Genomic DNA, 18,401 nt, shown 5'->3' with positions numbered 1-18,401 from the left:
AATTCTAGCACAACGCTCTTAACTCACTCTGTTACTCTGAAGACACAGATCCAATCCCATCAGTAAACACTCACAGGGGACAGGGCAAGGGGGATACATTAATGCATCGCTTCAGCCTTAGTAAGTACAATTGCTGCTAATAGGTTCCAGTGGGACGGGACTTCTAATGTATTATACCATGTCGTTTTGTTTGATGCAGTGGATCTCTTGGGCCTGTTGGCAGCGTGTGAGGCCTTTGACCAGCACAACCTCAAACAGAACGAGCAGCTCATGGACATCCTCCAGATCATTAACTGCTTGACCACAGTCTATGACCGGCTAGAGCAGGAGCACAACAACCTGGTCAATGTTCCACTCTGTGTGGACATGTGCCTCAACTGGCTGCTCAACGTTTATGACACGTAAGTCTTGGGAGTTTCATCTTTTGCTTAACACACACACACACACACACACACACAGCGACAATTACAGAATGGAATGCTCATTGTAAAGAACATTTAGAGGAAAGTACAATTTATGACCTGTCCTGTTTATACTACTGTGTTAATAAAACGTTCTGGGTGTCGGTGCATTGAACCCACTCTTGCCGATCTCCTTTGGTGTTGAAATTTGCATACAAAGAAAAAGAAGCACAAAAAATGTTACTTGAGGAAAGGATTGTTCCAGTGGGGAGCCAGACCTGATCGCTGATAGAAATCTCCACCATGGCACGTCATTAGTTTTGTGACCACGTAGGTGCAAGAGCGGTCATCTCAGTTAATTCACTTTTGTTGTGTAGTACAATACGCAAGATGAACTGTTGTCAATTTAAGCAGGAAAAAAAGCTAAGAGATATATTGATATGCCATTTGTTGAACCCAGGAATTCAATAAGATGTGTATAAACATTGCTACTCCTCGCTAACTGCTCACAAGGTAGAACAGTTTTATGATGTGTCCTTTGGTCTTCATAATGGTGAAACTCCTGGAGAAAGAAGGAAATCAATAAAAAAAAAACATTCACAAGGGAGATTACTGGGCACTACTATGAAAAAAACACTTGCAATGCATGAACATACAGTACAGGTTAATTCAAAGTAAAATGTTATCCAAAAAGCAGCCCAGTCTTGGCGTTAACTAACTGGGATGAAGACTGTGCACTGCAGTAGCCTTATAGTGAGGCTAATCTGAGTGTACTGAGCACACCTGTTTAGGTTCGACACTGATTAAGTGTCCCATGCTTCAAATTTCCATTAGGGAATTGTTGGGAATCCTGCAAAAGATATTTCCATGCATCTCGTGCATCTGCTGGCTGGTTTTAAGACCTTAATCCTGTCTCTCCACTGAGTGCCTTGCAATTTGTTATTTTGTGCACGTGGCAGCAGGAAACCTTAAGGACCCAGCATACTGTGTATCCTTTTTAATCGAGGCGATGCCACTTTATGTGAAACAATGGGCTTGCATCTTGATTGGGCCTATTTGAGTCTGAGCTGTTCTTTAAGATTGTTTGTTTTTTTCTTGGTCCTTGTGAAACCCTAAGGGTCCATAATCTGAGCCATGAGAGATGCATTGTGTTTCTAATTTACAAAGCGCAATAAATAAATGAGTAAACGTTTTAGGAGTCTGCTGTTTTTTGATATACTTTTGCAGATTTGTTTTGGATTAGATTAGAATTGGCTGATTTACTTAAACATGGTGAGCAGTGTTTTGCAGCTGAATACTAAAAGGCTACTCTAATCCCAGCACTTCCTTCAGTCTTATGTTAGTATGTAGCAGGTTATTCTGCATCAGTGGTATCTTCCTGGTTTTGTAATTGCGTTCTGCAATAGCTGCACAGCTGCATTACCTGAGCACTCCCTTGACAGCTAAAAATAAACTTCTCTTGAAGCTTAAACCTGTTTGTTTACTAAGCAGATTTTTCAACAGTAAAAGGTAAAATGACTCTTCAGGGATTGTTTATCAAAACTAATTATGCTAACTGAATTGGCGGATTGTTTAAAATTGATTTGCAATGCTGTACATTTCGCTTGGAGATGATTGCATTAAAGCTGGGTTGTCTTAAATTGTTGTGTATTTGATCAAAATAGGAAAGAAGTGGCCTTGTTTTTATAAGCAGTGCTGTTCAACTGCCATTGAGTTTAGGATTATGAGTTTAATGCCCTGCCTTGGTTGCCGTTCACAGGGGCAGAACAGGGAAGATTCGTGTTCTGTCATTCAAAACCGGCATGGTTTCACTCTGTAAAGCACATTTGGAGGACAAGTACAGATGTAAGTTAATCTGGTTTTTTTTTTGTTTGTTGTGTGTGTGTGTGTGTGTGTGTGTGTGTGTTAGTTTGTTTTAAAATAATTTGTAATGTTCTCTCGACGAACAATGAATATATATATATATATATATATATATATATATATATATATATATATATATATATATATATATATATATATATATATATATATTATATGGATCATTGAGCTAGAAAATATACCTTTTTTTTTTTTTTTTTTACTTGAAAGCCAGTTAATTTGCAGGGGCAAATTGTAGTAGAAGGTAACGTCCTAATGCAACAACATTGATGCTGTGTTATACTTGTCAATGTGGATTTGTTTAATAAGCACAAACATGCAAAGGCTTAGTTTAGCAGTTTGTAAAGTTTCTTTGTTTGAGTAACCATTTCCCAACATTTTAATCAATGTTTAAGTTCATATAATTGCCATTTTCTGGCTCTTTAAGAGAGAACACTGGTCATCGGTATGGCTCCTTTAGTCAGAAAAGTTGGAGAGCTCTGCGTTAGAAGATGAGATTGAACCTGAGTTAACATGGACTTACTATTGTTTAATTAAAAGATATTCAAAGGAACGTCATGTTTTTACTTCATTTTCAAAAATCTTACTTGATGGAGCTCTACTCAGTTTCATTTGGATTGATCAAGGGGAAGGCAAAAAAGCCTTTATTGTAAAAATGAATAACAAAGTGAATTGCAAATTGCTGACCCATAAACTGTATACGATCAAGACTGTTAAACTTTTCTGTTAAAGATGAAAGCAAAGAATAAAGCCTTTTCCAAAGCATCTGCCGCTGAGAATTTAAATATTTGCTTAACTGCTGTAGACCTAGCATTGTTTGTCATTAAATTTATTCAGATCCCCCTGAATTTGTGCTCTCTGTTTTCAATAATGTTTAAATTCCTTACTACAAATTAATGTATGCAGAAAAAGGCCTAAGTTTGGAGGGTAAGTTTGGAGATATGGTCTTGACTTTGCCTTTCTATTTTGTTTACGTTTTTTTTAAGTGAATTCTACTGTAGTCAGATACTAACGTTCAATTGTCTAATTAAAATTCTAGACGTATTTACACAAACGCGTCGCACACACGGCCTCGAACACACTCTAGTAAAACCTATATTATCCAAACGAATTGGGACCGACTTATATTTATTTATGGCTTGCTGAATTAAAATAGACAGTATACTTGAAGTATACTTAAAGTATATATTGTACTGTACCTTCCAGACAGGTATGGTCAAACATATTTAAAAAAAAAAATCTAACTGTAAATGCATAGTATTACCATGGAGAAAGCATGGGCAAACTGCAAAATGACTGTAATAAACTCTAATAAGGCAAGCTGCAGTTCATCGCCAGCCCCCCCTCCACTGACTCGGTTGGTTTTCCTCAGACTTGTTCAAGCAGGTGGCCAGCCCCACAGGTTTCTGCGACCAGCGAAGACTAGGCCTCCTCTTGCACGACTCCATCCAGATTCCTCGGCAGCTGGGAGAGGTGGCTTCCTTCGGCGGCAGCAACATTGAACCCAGCGTCAGGAGCTGCTTCCAGTTTGTAAGTCATTCAGCACTGCGGTTCCATCTAGCCACCCCCGGCAACAGCATTGCTTCCTTCATTCTGAGGTTATAGACACTGAGCTGCTGGCAGGAAGAGCAGTGTGCTTTCTTGCCAGGGACTGCTCAGAGGAATTTCTCATTAATCCACTAATCCCCTTTCTTGGCAAAATGTATCCTGGGAACCTACTTTTTTATTTTTGTGTCCTTCAGTTCCCCTTAGCAACAGCTGTGGTGAGTGAGAAAATAGGGATTGTTTGAAGGAGAAAAGGAAAGTCCTCAAGAATTTGCCATTTCTTTTTTTATTATTATTATTATTATTATTATTATTTAATATGTATTGCCAAAATTGTTTTGTCCATCCATCCGTCCCCCCAGAACCCAGTGTGGCATGCTAAATTGTAAGGACATCTCTGTAATGTAGGTCAACTTGTTTGTCTATTTAAGTATTAATTCGAAGAGAGATTATGCAGACTAAGAGTTTCCTGTGAAATGCAAAACCAACTTCACTCTGTCAGAAGACTGAGGATTTGTAATAATCCGGGAATGATACAAGACCATAATGTATGAAGATTTAAAATGGATGTTAAACAGAGCTGTAAAATCGTGCTCTGGGTTTTACTTCCAAAACCTTAAGTGTGTATTACATTATTATTTATGCATCATTCCATAAGGTTGCAAAACCATGATGACTTTTCACATCCTAGGGATCAGCATTGTTGATTTCTAACATTTGTTTTTTTTTCTAACATGGAAATACTACTGTGACTAATAATAATAATAATAATAATAATAAATGGATAAGTACACAATCTGCTTTGAAGATGTACCATATGTTGCTCATGATTATGGCATATATAAAATACCTACACCAAACTTTACTCTGTTGGCTTTAAACTGCATCCATGCATTTTGATCACTTTATAGGAATTCTGACTTCTGCAAAGGCTTTATATTCTAGTGGTCTCTTCTGTTTGCTGTGCTGTTATTTGCAAAAAGGAGTGTTTTTGTTTAACTGTTTTGCCTGTAGAGTCATCTGTTTCCTATACTGTTTGTTTTTAATTTAAATTGATCACTACTTTTCATCTACTATGAACCATATCATTAATACAAGTAGATGATAGCTTAATCTTTACCATTCAAAAAATAGTTGTCACTTTCTCCTTAAGCTAAGCTCCTTACTGTGCCACAGGAATGAGTCCTGTATTCAAGCAGTGAGAGGTGTTTGAAATAGATCTACAAGGTCTCCCTTGCTCTTTGTTAAATGAGAAAAAGCCTTAGAAAAGTAGTGTTCCACTGTCAACAGTTACAGGCTGTGCAAATGTTTACAAACCAATAATTTGCTCCACAAGCACATTCTTCATCCAAAGCGGAGTTGTATGTTTGCAGCGCAATTTTCAAGCAGCTGTGCCTTTTGTACAGAAAATTGGGTTGAGTTTGGGAGCAAAAATTCACTTTGCCAACTTCACCACCTCTCTTTCATGAAAAGCTTTTTGTTTTTGTATTGCATCGTCTGTTTAGAGACCTAGTTCTAGTCCTATTGATTCCATGACTGTCAAGAAGAGTGGGAGCAAATTTCAGTTTGCTCATTTCATGACGTTTTAGCAGAAGTTTTAAATCAAGAATTGCAACGTTTAAAAACTCTTGTTATTCGTGGAACTGTTCGGTTGTTGGGTTCTTTAGTGAATATCAAAGTTTCAAGTAACTTGAACAACTTCTTTTGTTGACCCCACAAACAAACTAAAAGACAAGGTTGGTTCAGTAAGCAGTGGCCTTAGAAATACCTTTTAGTCGGCAGCAGCAGTATATAAAGTGAGGGACCATGTCTTCTGACAGTAACAGATGCATTTAATTTGTGTAGTGGTGGGACTTCCTTGTCATGGTAATAGAATTCTCCTGTGGCCTGGAGCTTCCTTTTATTCCTTCCTTCTGTTCGCCAAAACTTTGTTCTTTTGACACTGTTATGACTCAGATGAGCCACTAAAGCCCTTTCAAGTGATGCACTGTTTTAAATGTTATCTAAAAGAGTTTCCTCTACAGCCGTTTCGCTCGGGGCTGTGTTTAGCCACTTTGGTGTTGTGTACGTGAGCAACTTTTTTTTTGAGATTCAGCAGTGATGTTAAAATAGGTTTATTATGTATTTTTGCCCCCTTAATCTTGCCTAGAAATATTATTTCTGGGAGACACTTTAAACTGATCAAGCTTTTTTTTTTTCCTTTGTTCTAATGCTTCATGGGATTTTAAACTGACAAAGCAAATCTTTTTAATGTGTTCCTGTGGGAGTCAAAGAGGTGCATTAGGTTGAATGCTTAGTAGTCCATTGCTGGAACTGAAACCTGCAATCTATCTCAATTTAAAAGGAAATAGATTTAAGTGTTCTCAGTTTAGCCTCTAGTGAACCGTAGTCGACTGCGTAGCAGCCAAACTGATTTGAAATTAAGTTCAGAGTTTTAAAGACCTGAAAATTCTTATTGTCTCCTTCTCCCGGATTCTGCCGAGTCAACACCAACCCCCACCCCCAGAAGAATCCGGTACTTTGTACTAATTAAGGTTCTCCAAACAGAAGACCACTGTTTTGTTTTTCTACAACTAATGCCTGTTTTAGGATTCTTACTGGATTTTCTTTGAAAACACATTAATTCCCTGCCAGCCTAACCTTTAATTCAGTTAATATCCTATATATATATATATATATATATATATATATATATATATATATATATATATATATATATATATATATAATTGTGTAACCCAAAACAACCCCCTGGACTAATCAAGTTAGGTTAATTCCATGTCAGTTCAACTAGTGCTCCCTGTTTGAAGAGCTCACATTTTAATGGAATTTGACACAAATATTTGGCGGTTTGTATCCCTGCATATTTCCCCACCTTTCATCTGTGCATGCGGTTGAATCCAAAATAAATAAATAAATGAGTGGTTGATGGAGTGATTGCTGGTTTGGTTCATTTGGCTCATGCTTCTAAAACATTTAAAAGGCATGTCACTTACAGATATCTACCTTCCAGATACAATTTTCACTGTCCAGTTTATGAATGTTTCATTTCCTTTAGCTTAGTATTGATTTATTTAGCTCTTGAGAGTCTTTTTAATAACAGTGTGTGCCCAGTTATAGGTCCTCCATTGGTGGACTCAACTTTGTAATAAAAAACGAATAGAATTTTTCTCTCGATCAAAAAACAGCTATATTACGGTAATTTCTTGACCTACAGACCTGTGAGATTTCCTGTGATAATAGTTGTGGCTTGTCTAATGAATAGTGGTTCAGCTGACAGGTAATTTTCCTGTCTTTGTTTTGGTGAGGATGTAATTCTTGCTCTGTAAAGTGCATTGAATCAGCTATGAAACGGAGCATAAGAACCATTATTATTTTATTTGATTAATTTAAACTGTGCTTAAATCTGTCAAACAACAAACATATATTGAACACACCTGACAACTTTGTTTACTCAAGCCGGAATGCTTTAAAATGTTTCCTTTTAACCTATATAAGCAATGCAATGCCAGAAATATGTGCTCTTTGGCTACAATGTGTATTAAGTTTTCCTCTTTTAAAATAATAAACACATACCAGGGGTGTGGAATGTTTGAAAAACACTAGAATAATCTACCACAGGAATCTTGTCCTTATATATATATATATATATATATATATATATATATATATATATATATATATATATATATATGTTTTTACTTCCCATAGCACAAAACAAAAACATAGCACAAAACACATACAAAAAAGTTGAATATAACTTGTGGGATTTAGCTTTTATTTAACAGTTGAACACAATCAATCAATTAGTGATTAACCATTGTAGCTTCATGAAATGTAAGATAAGAAGCAGCAGTGGCCGCATTATCACTGGCACCGGGTTTACTTGGCTCGCTTTTGTAGGTTTTTTCTTTATCCTGGATTTTCTTCCTAAACCCAAAGTTGAAACTACAGACACAGTTAAAACTACAGTTGTGTTCTAATGATGTGTTTAAACATCATCTGGTATTAATACAGCACACTTTTACCTTGTGCAGAAATTTAAATTAAGATAATTTTTCTGTATGTTGATTATTGAATTAATGGAACTGTCTTTCTACAACAGGTTAAACCCTAGGCTAGCTTTTTCCACACCTGCCTAAAACAATAGAACGTGAGAAATAAATGCCCTGATGACACAAATGTTTGCATAATTTCTATATATTTAAATCTATAATGTTTATCATAATATCTACGATAAAAGCGTTATTTTGCAGACACTGCACGTAGGTAATTACTCGGGCACAGAGGGGTAGATGTACTAGAGTGAAATGTACTAGACAAGCGCAGTGCTATTTGCGACTTTTTAGGGAATGCTTTGCGGCAGCAGTTTTTCTTTGCTGTTCAACCTTAGATGAATATATAATTATGGGCATGCCTTCATAAATTCACAGAAATGGGGTGGGTGCAAATCAGGGTTCTCAAATATTATAATGAGATGTACTAAAGCTGCTGGCAATTGCAACACTTACAATTGCATCAATTTGTTAAGCTTTTCAAAGCATGTTTTAAGCAGTCACAATTATTGCTGGCATTTCCTAGTCCCAGTGTGTGTGTGTGTGTGTTTTTTTTTTTTTTTAAGTACCTTTACTGGATGCGCCACTCGGGAGCCCCCTCTCAATACATTTTTGAGGTGAACAACAAGTATCTAATTGTCACTAAAGGCACGTTGTACTTCCAAGCCTTGAAAACCAAATTTCTGTGATATTTCTGGTTTACACAACATGCTGGGAGCAATAGACTGCACACGTCAGAGTCCTGCGCAGGTCTGATTTTACAACCCGCTTCCGACCCGGACCTGCAACCCGCTGCAGCACCGTCATCTTACCTGTGACCTGACCCGCTTTAATAAGACCTGCAACCCGGCCCGAACCCACAAGTGTTTGTCCTTTGCCTACTGCCTGCGTCGACTGAAAACAAAAAATAAATACAAATGTGTCCGGCACATATAACGCCAAAACTTATTGTCCATCAGACAAATCTTGTTGTCCTGTGCATTGAGCAATAGGAATATGAGTAGGACCCTGTAAGTATGAGGTGTCTGTTCAACTAGAAATTTGACCTGAAAATGTCCTCAGCTCTTTACAACTCATTGTACCCCACTGGTGATGCATAACTGTAGGTACAAGTGATAAACTTACCATACCAGGTGTCACAAATCAATTTGTTACATGTACACACTGCCGATGTAGGTCACCGTCATTTACTACTGAATTACAGAGGACTGTAATTTTGTGTTTTACAGCCATAGTGATTGATGGATGTAGTCATCTTACATACTTGTAAGCACACAAGTACATAGAAAACCACTTGTGAATGTCAGCTGAGGCCTTAAGCTTAAAATGAGCTTTTTTCAGCCATTAACCCTTTCTGCCCCCTACACATATTCGACCTATAAAGCTAGTGATTCATGCAAGACATGAAGGCATGTTTTAAACATTTAGTGAACACAGTGCAAATTATATAGCCCTGTAATATACAGTTAACCGGGATATGTAATTCTGAGGAACAGAAGATAAGACAGTTAACAGAAAAATTAAGTGGAAGTCTCTTTTTCTGCATGCCCCACTACTGCCGTTTGACATTTCGAGAACATTTTCTTCAAGTTAAGTTTGCCTTTTTTGCATTATTTTTTTTTTTTATTTGTTTTACAGCTATGAAATCAGCTAGGTGTTTAGATGAGTTACTTGCAGTAGTTTAGATGGAGTCAGGAAGCTGGTGGCTTACCAGGTTAGGGCCGCTGCTGCGGGTGTGAGGAGTGCAGGTTCAGACTATAATCCTGCCACATCATTAGGATGACCCAATTTGTAAATGATGTGTAGGGATTCCCTATTCAAATTCATTTGTTTTAACACCACTGTGTGAATAACTGCCCATAACGAGAGGGCATGCCATTTTGCTAAGGTCACACAATATACCAGTGATGAGAAAACATATTGATAAAAATGTCTTTCTGGTCAAGTTTTAATTTTGTGAGGCGCCTCTATAGTCCAGGCTTATGGTACAAGTATCATAATTAATGTTGTCAAAAAATAATGTTGTCAAACTCATATTGGATGAGTTATGAATCCATCATATTAGATGGATCAGCTCATCCCATTCATAATTAAGCTGTCAATCATTCTGCAGCTGGGACTGAAGCCAGAGCCAGCACTTCACTTTCAACTCCTTATATCTCTGAAACCATTTCCAATGCAGGGTTCATTTACACTGTTCCATACCCATAATTTAATTTGACTGAGAAAAACATGCCCTATTGTTACAGTGCCACCTCTGATGAAAAAGTATATGCCTGTCATTCTTGGCTCACAGTGTACAAAATAATGAAAACTTGGTAACATATGAATGAATACATTTACTTTCAAGCTAGCATCAATTGATAGAGATTCCTTTCAGGGCCAATCTCCACAGCTTAATGCCAGCCCATCTTTTTGATGAAAAGAATAAGCCTTAATAATGCGTGAAACACGTTACTTCTAATTCCATGGATCCTTCAGAGGAGGAAGTTGAGTCATCCCTGTAGGAAAGGGAGATCCAGTATGCAGACTTTCCTTTAATTCACTGATCCTATTTGACAGGATTTGCAAATGCAAGTACATTATCCATGCTCATAAAACACTTGGCAGTGCTACATTTAGAAATACTAAAAAAAAGTCTATGGGTTTATTTTATTTCAAAGTGTGAGTAATTGTATTGCTCTTTTTTTGTCAAACTTTTTCACGTTTGAGTCCAGACACTGAAGGAAATTGCTCTTTTAATGACTTTTAATCTAAATTGGAAAAAAAAAAAAAAAAAAAAAACTATCACAATGACATTCATCTGTGGTGTATTAATAGTAACTGGCTGTCTCATCTCATAAACTCTCTACCCCCCTTCCCCAAACCCTCTGTATAAGAATTGCTTGGTTGAAGCCTATCATGATCACTTCTAGGAGCTAGAAGCTTTCTTGTGATCTCTAATAACAATGCAATAGCAGAAGTTACTTCTAAGATGGGAGAGCTGTGAAAAAATCTAAGATATCAGTGTAGGTGGATTCTTATTTTGTTTTTTATTGTACTGGCAAACCGTTAAGCTCAAACCTATGTCTGATCTTACTCAGATGTCTCAATTTGTTAAAAATAAATAAATAAATAAAACAGAACTGTGCAATAACAATATGAAACTACTCCATCGCTGAGCTGTGTTCTTGCCTTCATAGAGGGATGACTAGATATTTTAGATAGAGCCATGCATTCAGTCACATGCGCTGTCACTAGGTGCAGCCTTGTGAACTTGCGGCTGTGCTGTTTGGCTGATTTTGATCAAAAGCGTCATCCACAAAAGCAATAACCGTTGTTGCATCGCCAATAGTGGTAGACAAACAAATGCTGATCTCTGCTGCTACTTGAGCCATGTTGAGTACATTTCAGAGATACGATCTGAGCTCAAGCAGTGTGAGCAAGTCCTGTGTTGTCCTGGAAATGACTGATTTCTGTGTTTTAATGGATGTATCTTTTCTTCTCATAGGCCAATAACAAACCAGAAATTGAAGCTGCTATGTTCCTCGACTGGATGAGGCTGGAGCCCCAGTCCATGGTCTGGTTGCCTGTGTTGCACCGAGTAGCAGCAGCCGAGACAGCCAAACACCAGGCCAAGTGTAACATTTGCAAGGAGTGTCCAATTATTGGATTCAGGTACATTGTTATGCCACTCTAAGACATGGATGGGTTTTTTTAACTGTCAGTTGAATACAGGAGTCACATATAAGCCTGACTTTGTGCATTCAAACCCCTGTACATGTAATTGAAACCGTGCATGCTCAAACAGACGTATCAGAAAATGGAGACTGGTAACATTTTGTGTTTTCCGCATTGATTCATATCGTATTTGTTCACTTCAGGGTGATTGAATGTGATGGTTAGCATAACAAATCACTGGAAATTTTTAAAAAATATATATAATTAAAAAATAATTTTATTCTGTGGAAATTTGTAATTGGCACTGTTATATGATATAACTGGAGAAAGAATACACACACAGGCTGTGCCACAAAACTCTTGATCACATCTTATCACCCAATGTCTGGAGCCCCCATGTGCCAGGTTTCATTGAGTAACAACACCATGTATAATATATTCCGTATGAATTCAATTTGTGTAAAAACTGTACATACTTGCATGTGAAAATGTAGATGAAAAACTAGATCATACTATGTACAGAATAGCAGATAATTCCTGTTCTATTACAGTTGGAAATCTTTAGCAGTGTATTAGCATGGAGCTCCATTGTTTCTACATTTACAATGTATTGAGCTGTAGTGTGGTAAAGCTAGTGTTGTTACTGGTAGATGGGTCTGACAGTTAACAACATGTTTCGTTTTGTGCTTTTACTTTTTAGGTACCGAAGTCTAAAGCACTTTAACTACGACATCTGCCAAAGCTGCTTCTTCTCTGGGCGTGTCGCCAAAGGTCATAAAATGCAGTACCCCATGGTTGAATATTGCACACCGGTAGGTTCTCATTTTTACAGGGTCATGCTATACAAGAAGCTGCTGTTGAATCCCCAAATAAGGAGAGCAGCACAGTAATACTAATGTATCAGCTCAAAGTGCTGTCAGTTTTGAATAATGAGTGCTTGAGAAGACTTTAAAAATGCAGGTTTGTATAACAAATACACCACCCACTTGATGTATCGCCGGTGTCGGGGTCCAATATTAATCCGCTATATATCGAGGGCCCCATAAAAAAACAAATAGGCTAACAAATAAATACTGTACAACCACTCCCTCATTTTATCGGGGGCGTCAGCCAAGTCATGCGTAGTTAGACGGTAAAAATGGGGAGCCAACTCCAGGACCGCGATATATCCGAATCCGCAGTATAGCGAGGGGAGATATAACGAGGTGTGAGTGTAACAGCAAGAAAAAAAAAATAACTACATTTCCTAATATTTCATTTCTTACCTGTTTTAACAATAACCGGATATGTGTGTTCTGTAGAATTCTCTAATGTATCTGCTTATATGCTATCCTAACTATTCCTGAAAAAATGGTCCAATTTAACAAGCTGTCACAGTGGTAGATGTAGTAGAAATTACAGGTGCACCCCCCTTAGGGGGAATTTCTAAAACCTTACAGAACACACATGAAAGAATATCAAGCAGGTAAGAAATAAATATTTAAGTATCCTATGAAGGATGCTGTTCATCAAGAGGTGTCTTAACAAAGGGACCAGCTCAGGCAAAGGCTTCTGTACAAGTTGCCACTAGAACAACACTATGACCAGAAGTGCTAGTTCTAGAATCGTATTGGGTTCTTCCATCTGCCAAGTTCCATTGCTCCTGGTTCTTCAGCAGAAGTATCAAGTGACTGTGATCACCTAGTACATGTTGCCCTTATTCTAAATATATCCAGACCACATTTCTGTACAATGCTTATATCCGCACAGCAACAAAAAGGTTAGATTGGTTGTTCTAATCTTAAATTTGTGGAAGGTTCTCATATTCATAATCCTAGTTCTAGGTATTTCAATAGGTAGATTAACATACTTTAATCTGTGCTGGGCTTAATGTCACCAACATATTCAACAGTAATCCCAAAGGAATAGTTATGCAAGCCTTGTAAGGAAGTGTAAATGCAGTAAACAGAGTATGAATATGCTTGTAATTACAAAAAAAGAAAACTCCTGTGGGTTGCGTTCATGTCCTGATGTATTTATTAAAGTCACAGCCCTGCAGCGTGTAATAGTAGGTGTTTAGGGAGGAATTCACAGCACATAAAGAAGGCTTTTTCAAGGTATGCATTTGAATGGACTGTTTTAGTGTTTAGCAAAGCTGTTTTGACTTTGTATGACTCTGTATGTTTTCTCAGAACCTCCACTGGTGAAGTTGTAGCAGGAATTGTAAAAAAAATACTGTAGGTGGTAGAGTCAAGGAAAGTAATGAAGCCTTTCGATGCACACTAGAGATCTCCTCGTGAGGGAATAAAGATACTGGAATGGTGAAGAATACATACTTTACCTTTTTTTGAGAGAGGAGGGGATAATGAGGAGAAAAAAAAATCTAGCGTTCATTAAAAAAAAAAAAAAAAAAAAATCACCTGAGGATAAATTAAATAAAACATTGTTTTTAAACAAGAAACAAAATAGTTGAAAGCAGATGGTAGTATTTGAGCTTTTATGTTTGACCATATGCTTTTTTTTTTTAAATGAACAAAGCATCTGAAAAAGAGAGGAAATATTTCTAACACAGGGGGGGAAATGGTACCCTAAAGTAGTTATGAAAGTGAAATCAGATGGAAGGAGAAAACGAAGAATTACTAAAATGACTCTGTATTCTTGTTTAATTCGTTCACTTGATACCTACTTTCTTACAAATTTTATCTGCACATACTTAAGTCGTACTTGAGTATGACTGGGAATATACACCCTTAAAGTTAGTAGTGCTGTTAAGCCCCTGTAATACTGTCATTAAGCATCTGAGCCCTTTGCTGCTTGTCAGGAAGTATAGAAAAGGCCCACTACCAAATACCACATGTATATTGATTCAACCAAGTAAACAAGGTCTTATTGTATTATTTTTAATATGTAGACAAAAAACATGTGTAAGAAGTGGGATCAGTCTGGTTCAATTATAGAAAAAAAAAGTTTTTGTCTTATAGCATTTGGACTACAGGCGCAAGACTGTACCGTTCTGTCATGAAATATGCTTTGAAAAACAGGTAAAAGTAGATAACTTGCTAGCTAGCAGCCTGCATCGTGCCAGAAGTTCTTTGCGAAACTCACCACATATTTCTTTTCCATTGTAGAATTAGCTCTTGTACTCTAAAACTACAGTAAAATCTTGCAAACATGTGCTCCTGTTTTTTTTTTTTTGTTTGTTTGTTTGTTTGTTTTGTATTATTAGAACATGTCTATTCCTGAACCAGTTAGTTATAATTAATATAGTAAGTTTTCATTGCAGCAAACTACTTCACTTTTTTATGGGTGGATAAACATCCTGAATCCATTCTGGGACAGTGGACAAACAGTGTTTATTGTTTTGTCAGCAACACTAGACGAAGAGACCTTGAATTTGGAGAATCGGTACATGGCCTTAACACCCATACTTCAACCAACATTTAATGGAGCTCAGTAAGGATTTCCATGAGTCTTCCATTTAAAACAATGGCTTATTTTTATAATGTCCGTGTCCCTGTCCCCCCGTCCCCCCCCTTCCAGACAACTTCAGGAGAAGATGTGAGAGACTTTGCCAAGGTGCTGAAAAACAAGTTCAGAACAAAGCGATATTTTGCAAAGCACCCCCGGATGGGATACTTGCCAGTACAGACAGTGCTGGAGGGAGACAACATGGAAACGTGAGTGGAGCCAAAACATGATTAACTTTCCCTCCCAAAAAAAACACAATTCTTAGTGTAACCCTTTTTTATGAGCTTTTTTATAAGTTTGGGTTTTTTTGCCCTTCTGTTTTTGGTTCTGCACAAAGGAGATGCAAGCTAATATGCAATTGCCATATGTTTAGATTTGTGAGTTATTTGATAAATGTGGTGTTTGTTTTCCTTGGATCTGTTTTTAATGAGTGTATTTTTTTTCCCTCAAAAACACAGAAGTCTGTTACTTAATCCTCTTTTTTTTTATATATAAATCTGTTTCTTAATGTAGAATTGAGATTCAAGTTCCTTACTTGCGTGTGTACTTTTTATATAAATGTTTTTACATAGTTACAGAAGTTTTGATTATTGTTGTGAGTCAACTTGTTGCTGAAAGTCCATCCTCATAGTCAGGACTACTTTTGAAACCCACACAGTAGAAAGTTCAATAGTTTTACAGTTTAGTTTCATTGAAGCACGACCAATCATGGTGTTGGATTGAACATAACTTTAGCAGCAATAAAAATGTGCTTAATTACTTCTTGCAAATGCATGAACATTAACTATAAATAACATAAACAAGTGATTGGTATCAGTCACATTGGAAGAAATCCTAAGGGCATATTTTCTTTTAGACTGACAGCATTGTACTGTCTCCTTCTAATATAAATATGTACAAAATCAGTATACAAAAAAAATCTAGATATGATATTTTTCCATGCTGTTTTTGTAGATACATAAGATAGATGGTAAAATGTAGAGCAGCAGCAGTTGGAAAAAGTTACGGTAACTATGACCCTAAAGGGCAATTGAAGCTTAGCTTGCTGCTCTTTATCCTTCCTTCTTTTTTGGCTGCTCTCACGACCATTCACATTTGCTGTTTGATTTGGTCCTTTTTGAAATATTTTTCGGCTGAGTTTCTACTGCCTCTGTCTTCATCTCCCCATTTTTTGTCTTGCAGTCCTGTTACTCTGATCAACTTCTGGCCAGTAGATTATGAGTGAGTACTTCTGCTGACCTGCAGCTGCTTATCCCTTACCATCTTTTTTTTATTCTAACATTTTTTTTCTTCCTAAGTTAGATTTGATTTCCTAAAGCCTCCCATGTTTCCAGTTTTAGCTGAAAGGTGTTTTTACTGGTGTCTGAAATGCCAGGTTGGATTATGAATGACATTTAAACTAAAACCTGGCATTTTCTTTCCTAGCTAATGCTGTATTTGAAGTGCCCTTGCGTAATAAGGGTCAGCATCTTGTATGGTGCCGCATTAAAAAAAAAAGATGTACATGTGTTCATTTTTATTTTAGAAAAACATAATCCATTTTAATGTTTGCACCATCTTACTGTTATTTAGTTATATATTTATTTGCAAATGAAAATTTAAATTCCTCTTTATGATAATTTCAGAGGTCTCACAAGTTATTAACCAAGTAAAAATGTTGCAAAGTTTACACTGGAATAAATGCTTAGTGAATTGAACCATGCTGCCCTGTGGCTGCTTCAGCAGTTTAAATGGTCTCCATATAAAGAAGGTACCAGTATGGTAACACACTAGTTAACAAGTTGCAGCAAGGTGATAAAATAGAGAAATTACACAGAAAGCAAAGGGAATCCAATTAGGGATAATCATTTTATTATTACAAATGGGATATTAACTGTGGCTCATAACACTGGTGAAGGCATTAGCTCAAGCACCTGTCAGCGACTTTGTTGAATGATTTCAGGGAATAGTACAGTAGCTTTTCATCCCAAGACAGTCCTCAGATTGGTGGGCCTATCTTAAAAAAAAAAAAAAAAAAAAAAAAAAAAAAGAAAAAATAATAATAAATTAGATTGTTTTTCATATTCATAAAAATTTCATTTCTATGCCCTAGTCTGAAACTGGGCTCAGCGGGGACTGCAGTACCGTTTGTACAGCAAGAAAACCACAATTGCAGCATGGTTATTATTGGAAGTTCTATTGAAATCTAGATGTAGCTTTGTGAAAATGTGCCGTTGGTAACTGTGTGGGCATGAACCCTTTCATCGCTATTTCGTTGTCATGGCAACACCTAAGCTGTACAAACAGCTTATTAAGAGCCCATTCATGGGAGAACAGTAGCAGTAACTTGTGCTACAGTCTTAAAATTTAAAGGGGTCAACAAATCCAAGGGATGCGTAGAATCCTTGTAAGAAGTAATATATAGTATAAATATACTGTATCTCTTTGTTGTGTAGCCATTTGTCTCGTTTTTTTATTTTATTTATTTTAATTTAATAAGCTATAGAAGTGTTTTCCAGTGCTGTTGTGTAATTTCTATACTATGAATAAAGTTTTGTTGTCAGAGGGAAACCAATCTTTTTCACTGCTCCTTTGCTCCAGAGGCATGTATTTTTTACAACCCCCAGCAAACTTTATTTACAGTATAGTAATTGCAAAAACAACTGAAATGGTTAACACGGAGTCATTACCAAGTGATTTTTTTTTTTTATTTTACATATTATATTTTTATTTAACAAGTAATTTATTAGGGTGTTCTTTAAGTAGCCATAATGGAATGGCTCAGGAGGTCTGCAGTAACTGCATAAAGTACAGTAGCTGTTCTTGCATTGCCATGTTTGAATTTTCCAGTCACCTGACAGCAAGTGTCAGTAAAATGTTAAGTAGACTGTAGATTTGATTGCTATCCAGGCTTTTTGTCCTTGGAGTCCGTTGTGTTAGAGCTGCAGAACCAAGGCTTTAAATATGTAATGTACAGTGGAACGATGTCTTGAAATGTTATCTTTAGTGTTTCAAAATGTAATGAATAAATGCAAGTCAATTTTAATGTTGCTGGAGTCTGAAAGGCCTCAATCGCAGGCACAGTTTGGTGCTTGCTTAGTTCATTCTAGGCGATAAAGTAGTCAAGCCAAACAAGTAGACAATGACCATAATCAAAGAGCGGAGAGAACACAGAAGTGGTCCTTTTAATTCAAGCAGTATTTCACCTTGATTCTTGTTGTAAATTTGCACAAGGGTGTTTCAAGTGTGTGAATGAATTGCTTTGGTGTGTGGAACTTAAAGCATGAATAACAGCTTCCAGGGACCTACTTCAGCACCCCAGTAACAATCAGCCACAAATTACCAAGTCAATCAATAAAAATAACTGAGAAGCCTGGTGCCCTGGAGTAGGTAACACACACATAATCTACAAACCTTTTGTGCTTCCATCTTC

At 36.9% G+C, this 18,401-nt stretch overlaps 1 protein-coding gene across 15 annotated transcripts in view; it reads left to right on the top strand.

Moving 5' to 3' along the window:
• dmd (dystrophin) overlaps positions 1-18,401 on the top strand; it is a 728,160-nt gene that overhangs the window by 690,874 nt on the left and 18,885 nt on the right. For 10 of the 15 annotated variants that reach the window (XM_041259005.1, XM_041259010.1, XM_041259012.1 and 7 more), the window contains 7 exons: positions 200-401; positions 2,161-2,246; positions 3,655-3,812; positions 11,373-11,539; positions 12,243-12,354; positions 15,062-15,198; positions 16,172-16,210. In XM_041259005.1, coding sequence (XP_041114939.1) covers positions 200-401; positions 2,161-2,246; positions 3,655-3,812; positions 11,373-11,539; positions 12,243-12,354; positions 15,062-15,198; positions 16,172-16,210 — 901 coding nt within the window. Of the gene's footprint in view, positions 1-199; positions 402-2,160; positions 2,247-3,654; positions 3,813-11,372; positions 11,540-12,242; positions 12,355-15,061; positions 15,203-16,171; positions 16,211-18,401 lie in introns of those variants that run through there. The other 5 variants (XM_041259003.1, XM_041259011.1, XM_041259016.1 and 2 more) reach the window with 2 other exon arrangements.

The sequence above is a fragment of the Polyodon spathula genome, chromosome 9 (genome assembly GCF_017654505.1).
Source record: "Polyodon spathula isolate WHYD16114869_AA chromosome 9, ASM1765450v1, whole genome shotgun sequence".
Lineage (NCBI taxonomy): Eukaryota > Metazoa > Chordata > Actinopteri > Acipenseriformes > Polyodontidae > Polyodon > Polyodon spathula.
The sequence above is the reverse complement of the archived record's forward strand: the minus strand, read 5'-3'. Positions and strand labels throughout refer to the sequence as shown.